Raw genomic sequence first — 6626 nt, 5'->3', positions numbered from 1 at the left:
TTTTTTTTTTTTTTTTTGTAAACTGGAAATTAAATAGAAGCATAGTGATTCTTCGGCATATTGAGAATAAGGACAGAAGATATCACTGTTATGGGCCCTGGCCTAGGAATTGTTTGATGTCAGGAATTGGAACTAAGTAGGTGTAGAATAGTAAGCCAGTTATATACCTCTTAGCGTGGGTTTGTTTTGTTCAACCATAGAGGGGAAAAAAGGGTGTAAGTCTTAAATGATATTATAGTTCTTTATGTACAAATTCATTTAATAATTTTAGAAAAATGTGACTGTTACCATGAAGAAAATTAAGGTATCTTAGGGATAATTAAAACACCAGTCATAAGAAGTTTGCGTATCTAAAGTATTGGGTTGGTTTTTACATTTTATTTTGTGAGTAAAGAAGGAGGAATGGGCCTTTATTTTCTTTGTGTGCCATTTTTGTGGATTTTTTTTTATTATTTCTACAGAAATTGCCAGCAAACATTTTCGTTTTGCGGAGATGCTTTACTATAAAGTATTAGAATCTGTTATTGAGCAGGAACAAAAAAGACTAGGAGACATGGATTTATCTGTGAGTAAAATAACCAATGTATTGATCAGCACAATAAAACATAATTTCCTTCCTGCCCCATTCTGTAGGTTGTTTTTTTTACTTTATAGTCTCCTTTCATGCACAAAAGTTTTTAATTTTGATGAAATCCAATTTATTTTTTCACTAGTTTCCTGTGCTTTTTTTTTAAATATACGTATGTATGTATTATTTGAGACGGAGTCTTGCACTGTTGCCCAGGCTTGAGTATAGTGGCACAATCTCGGCTCAATGCAACCTCCGCCTCCTGGGTTCAAGCATTTCTCCTGCCTCAGTCTCCCAAGTAGCTGGGATTATAGGCGTGCGCCACCATGCCCAGCTAATTTTTATATTTTCAGTAGAGACGGGGTTTTGCCATGTTTGGCCAGGCGGGTCTGGAACCCCGGACGTCAGGTGGTCTGTGCGCCTTGGCCTCCCAAAGTGCTAGGATTACAGGCGTGAGCCACTGCACCTGGCCTGTTGCCTGTGCTTTTGGTGCCTCAGTAGCTTTTAATTAAAAAATAATAATTGTTTACAATGTTGGAAAATTATAAGCAAAAAGAAGAAAATAAAAATCACCTATGATTAATGTCATCCTGTGATAAACATACTGACTTTTGGTACATGGTCATCTAGCCAGTCACCTGCCTGCTTGCCTTTCTGTTTTTTTGGGTTTGTTGTTGAGACAGAGTCTCACTCTGTTGCCCAGGCTAGAGTGTAGTCGTACAATCTTGGCTCACCACAACCTCTGCCTCCCAGATTCAAGCAATTCTTGAACAGTATTGCCCAGGCTGGTCTCAAACTCTGGACCTCAAGTGATCTGCCCCCCTCGGCCTCCCAAAGTGCTGGGATTATAATAGGTATGAGCCACCCACCTGGCCCCTTTCAATTTTTTTTTTGTTTTCTTTTTCTTCTCTTCTTTTTTTTTTTTTGAGCCAGAGTTTCGCTCTTGTTGCCCAGGCTGGAGTGCAGTGGTGCAATGTCGGCTCACTGCAGCCTCTACCTCCTGGGTTCAAGTGCTTCTCCTGCCTCAGCCTCTTGAGTAGCTGGGACTACAGGTGGGTGCCACCATACCTGGCGAATTTTCTATTTTTAGTAGAGATGGGGTTTCACCATGTTGGTCAGGCTGGTCTCGAACTCCTGACCTCAGGTGATCTGCCCACCTTGGCCTCCCAAAGTGCTGGCATTACAGGTGTGAGCCACCGTGCCCGGCCCCCCTTTCAGTTTTTTATAGCACTGACTGTAAATACTGTTTTGAAACATCTTTCCCTGTCATTGTTCTTCTAAGCATCAGGGTGTGTGTATTTTGGTTAGAGATGTAATCTCTTTTAAGATATAATAGGTAAGGTTTTAAAAGTCTCATACATTCCTTTAATATATTTCCTCCACTAAAAAATGGGCTTTATTTATATAATTAAGAAAGGTTTTGTAAGAAAATAAGCACACACTTTGCACTCAGTCAGAAAGTGAGACTTTCTTTGGTATTTTCACTTAAATTCACTGGGTATGAGATGACTTTTTAGACTAAGTAAATGTTTCTGAATGCTAATAACTTTATTTTATAGGGTATTCTAGAACAAGATGCCTTCCACAGATCTCTGTTGGCCTGCTGCCTTGAGGTCGTCACTTTTTCTTACAAGCCTCCTGGGAATTTTCCATTTATTACTGAAATATTTGAAGTGCCTCTTTATCATTTTTATAAGGTATTTTTAAAAATATGATACTAATGTGGAGATTGTAAATGAGACCAACTTCCTGTTGTTAGTCATTTAGTTCAAGTTAACATCTAAGTATATTTTTCTGTTTTTAATTACATAATTAATCACTATTTGTGGAGTAGAAAAGAAATAGAATCTCAAGACCTATGTAAATTTTTTAATATTGTATGAAAGATCCATTTTGGGTAAAAGCTTTGATTCCTTTCTTTATGTAATAACAGTTTTTAGAATACTGTGATTTTTATGAGATGAGAAGGCTTAAAAAAAGTAGCACACATGTCACTAGCTAATCTTGTATAGCAGCCTTTTTTTATTTTATGAAAATTAAATACCACTGAAAATGTCAGAAAAAAATAAAAGTTCTCTTTCATGTGTTACAGAGAGGCATAGAGTTAAAGCATTGATTTGGTAGCTATTTCTTGATACTGAGTTAGGATATGAGTTTATCTTAACTCTCATAAGATAGTCAAAACTAATTTTTATAGTGGCATAGATTAAATGTTTAGAGATTTTTATATGAAATTTTCAGAGTAATGTTTTTCAACCTCAATATACATGTATTTTCATTAAAAACTTTTGAAATACATCACAATGTAAACCATTTTATGTAATTCACATGGTTTGAACTATATTTACAAAGACAGTAAAAGGAAGAGCAGCTGTTTCAAAATAATATTTCAACTTGTAATTTTTGACTAATTTCTTGTCTAAATATTTAAAAATATTTAATAATTATTATTCAGTGAACCAGGACATTTTTTATTTCAGGTGATAGAAGTATTCATTAGAGCAGAAGATGGCCTTTGTAGAGAGGTGGTGAAACACCTTAATCAGATTGAAGAACAGATCTTAGATCATTTGGCATGGAAACCAGAGTCTCCACTCTGGGAAAAAATTAGAGACAATGAAAACAGAGTTCCTACATGTGAAGAGGTTTGTGAAAATAACATCTTTTTATGAGAAAAATACATCAATATCTAATCTATTAATAATCCTTTTGGGGATGGGAGGGTGGCAGTTGGGTTTAATATGTTATAATTAATTACACCTTGTTATGAGAAAAACTTGGGACTGTAACGTCGTCCCTCTCTACCCGCAAATTGGGAAGGTGCCAAGAGACAAAGAATGACTCAGACAAGTCCAGCTTGGCAAGTAGATATGTTTATTAAGATCTAGATATGTAGGGGCTGGGCGCAGTGGCTCATGCCTGTGATCCCAGCACTTCGGGAGGCCGAGACCGGTGAATCACCTGAGGTTGGGAGTTTGAGACCAGCCTGACCAACATGGAGAAACCCTGTCTCTATAAAAATACAAAAAATTAACCAGGCGTGGTGATGCATGCCTGTAATCCCACCTACTTGGGAGGATGAGGTGGAAGAATTGCTTGAACCTGGGAGGTGGAGGTTGCGGTGAGCCGAGATTGTGCCATTGCACTTCAGTCTGGGCAACAAAAGCGAGACTCCGTCTCAAAAAAAAAAAAAGACTTACATATGGAGGAGGCAGAGGTGGTGGGGAAAAATAAAATACTTATATACAGGGTACTCCTAGGTAGCAGCAGGACAGCTCTAGAGATCCTCACCACCTCCCATCGCTAAGCTGCTAATTTTCTGGCTCTTTGCCTACCATGTGTGTGCATGATGGGACTGTTTTCCTTGGTAGTTTCTCAGATCCTCTCTGGGATGTTTGGGTTATCAGGGACACCTGCTCCTTGGCTGGGCATCATGGCCTTGGCTCACTACCCAGCCTTCAGGGTTTAGGCAGCAAACATACACCCTTAAGTAAGGTAAGTGACCTGTCATACTTCACCCCATGTCAAAGAGGAAACGAGTCAGATAATTTGTAGTTGTCCTAAGATTTTGGTGACAGAGTAAAAATTCAGTGTTCTTTCTTGATTTCCTTATCAAGTTTCTCTCCCATAGAGCAGTGGTCCAACCTTTTTGGCACCAAGGACCAATTTCATGGAAGACAGTTTTTCCATGGACAGGGTTGGGGTGGGGGAGATTTTGGGATGATTCAAGTGCCTTACATTTATTGCACACTTTATTTCTATTATTATTACGTGGTAATATATAATGAAATAATTACATAATTCACCAAAATGTACAGTCAGTGGCAGCCCTGAGCTTGTCTTCCTGCAACTAGATGGTCCCATCTGGACGTGGTGGGAGACAGCGACAGATCAGTAGGTATTAGATTCTCATAAGGAGCATGCAAACTAGATCCCTTACGTGTGCAGTTCACAATAGGGTTCACACTCCTATGAGAATCTAATGCCACCACTAATCTGACAGGAGGCCAGCACAGGTAGCAATGTGAGTGATGGGGAGCAGCTGTAAATACAGATGAAGCTTTGCTCGCTTGCTCACTTGCCTGCCACTCACCTCCTGCTATGTTGCCCGGTTGCTAACAGGGTCCATGGCCCAGGGGTTGGGGACCCCTGCTTTAGAGTGATTGATATTCAAACTCTCCAAACCAGTAATGAAGGTTGACTCATATTTAGTATCCAATTACAAGGTTTTGCATTTTTTGACTGCTAAAAGTTTTTTTTTTTTAACTTTATTATGAAAATGGGAAAGACAGCTGATTTTATTTAGACGGAATAATTGTTAAGAGACTTTTTCCGCCTTAGATTACTATTGGATTTCTAATTAAAGTGCTGTTTTGGATCCTGGCATTCTGTGTAACCAATTCTTCACAGGTCATGCCACCTCAGAACCTGGAAAGGGCAGATGAAATTTGCATTGCGGGCTCCCCTTTGACTCCCAGAAGGGTGACTGAAGTTCGTGCTGATACTGGAGGTCTTGGAAGGAGTAAGTTTAAAATACTAGGGGAATATTTTGGGGCTTACTATCTGGAAATTTAAATTTTATTTAACCCTATAAGTGAAGTTAATAGGGTATATATTAGAAGAAAATATTCCATGCATTTTTGTGCCACATGAATCACTTAAAAGAAGGGCCTTTAAAGACTATTTAAGAACACAGGAAAATGCATGATATAACAGGTATCTTTTAAAAAGGATAGACGATAGACTGCTATGTTTATTTAATTTTTTTTTTTTTTTTTGAGACAGAGTCTCGCTCTGTTGCTCAAGCTAGAGTGCAGCGGCCCAATCTCAGCTCACTGCAACCTCCGCCTGCTAGGTTCAAGCAATTCTCATGCCTCAGCCTCCTGAGTAGATGGAACTACAGGCATGCGCCACCATGCCGAGCTAAATTTTTGTATTTTTGTAGAGAGGTTTTGCCATATTGGCCAGGCTGGCCTCGAACTCCTGACTTGAAGCAATCCGCCTGCCTCGGCCTCCCAAAGTGCTAGAATTACAGGCATGAGGCACCGCGCCTGGCCGACTGCTATATATTTAATATGATCCCTATTTTTAAAGTGTATGAGTATACAAAATGGTGGAAATGGAAAAACCAAACTGCTAAGATCATTGCTGGGTGATAGAATTCCTGGTGATTTCTGTAAAATTTTTAAGGCAAATACGTATTACTTTTAAAATCAGGAGAAATAGAAAAGCCTTCTTAAAGATAGAGCTGCATGATCCAGTTAGGTATAGACAAGGCAGTGAGTTAAGACAACTGAGTATGTTCTACTGTGTTGAGCTGTGCTACCCTAGTTAATGACATTAGTGCTGGCCCAAGAAATACAGAAAAGGGCAGTTTTGGTATCCATCTGGTTTATATTTTTTAGGCAGCTGCTTAGAAGATCTTCAAGGTGAAAGGTTTTAGTTTACAATATGTGAGATAGAACTGCTTTTTAAAGAGCAATTCAGTAAATCCAGAGAGTTCTAAATCCTTGGATCCAATTCAAAGAATATCCTTATTTCTAGATCACTTTTATAATGTAATTGGTTAAGAACTGGCTACAGAAGAAATACCATTTTTAAAGTCAGGAATCACTCTAGGCTGGGCATGGTGGCTCATGCCTGTAACCCCTGCACTGTGGGAGACCTAGTTGGGAGGATCGCTTGAGCCCAGGAGTTCAAGACCACCCTGGGCAACATAGCAAGATGCCATCTCTACCCCCCCAAAAAAAACAAACAAAAATCACTCTAGGTCAGTGTATACTTAATAGACATGGATGATCCTTATGAAAAGTCCTCATTTTTGAAAGATCTGACAGTTGGTCTTTCTTAGTCTATTTTTGTAGAATTTTCCCTTCCCTAATCTACAGATTAGGAAGACTTGACTTTAAACTTCATTTTCTTTGTACTTATCACTTCTCAGTTTTCCTGAGATCTCTTGATATTTTATAAGAAAACATGATCATAATCTATTCTTTCTGATTCTGCAGCATTGTATCAAACACAAATCTAGTAAGTTTATTTACTTTTGTATCATCTG

The 6626-nt window shown here is 38.7% G+C and overlaps 1 protein-coding gene across 1 annotated transcript in view; it reads left to right on the top strand.

The window, feature by feature from the left end:
• RBL2 (RB transcriptional corepressor like 2) overlaps nucleotides 1-6626 on the top strand; it is a 58038-nt gene that overhangs the window by 28455 nt on the left and 22957 nt on the right. The window contains 4 exon segments of the mRNA XM_017874633.1: nucleotides 462-565; nucleotides 2128-2265; nucleotides 3049-3213; nucleotides 4979-5090. Coding sequence (XP_017730122.1) covers nucleotides 462-565; nucleotides 2128-2265; nucleotides 3049-3213; nucleotides 4979-5090 — 519 coding nt within the window.

This window comes from Rhinopithecus bieti, unplaced genomic scaffold, assembly GCF_001698545.2.
Source record: "Rhinopithecus bieti isolate Rb0 unplaced genomic scaffold, ASM169854v2 scaffold_8911, whole genome shotgun sequence".
NCBI classification, from domain to species: domain Eukaryota; kingdom Metazoa; phylum Chordata; class Mammalia; order Primates; family Cercopithecidae; genus Rhinopithecus; species Rhinopithecus bieti.
Note: the sequence above shows the minus strand (reverse complement) of the source record. Positions and strands in the feature narration are given on the sequence as shown.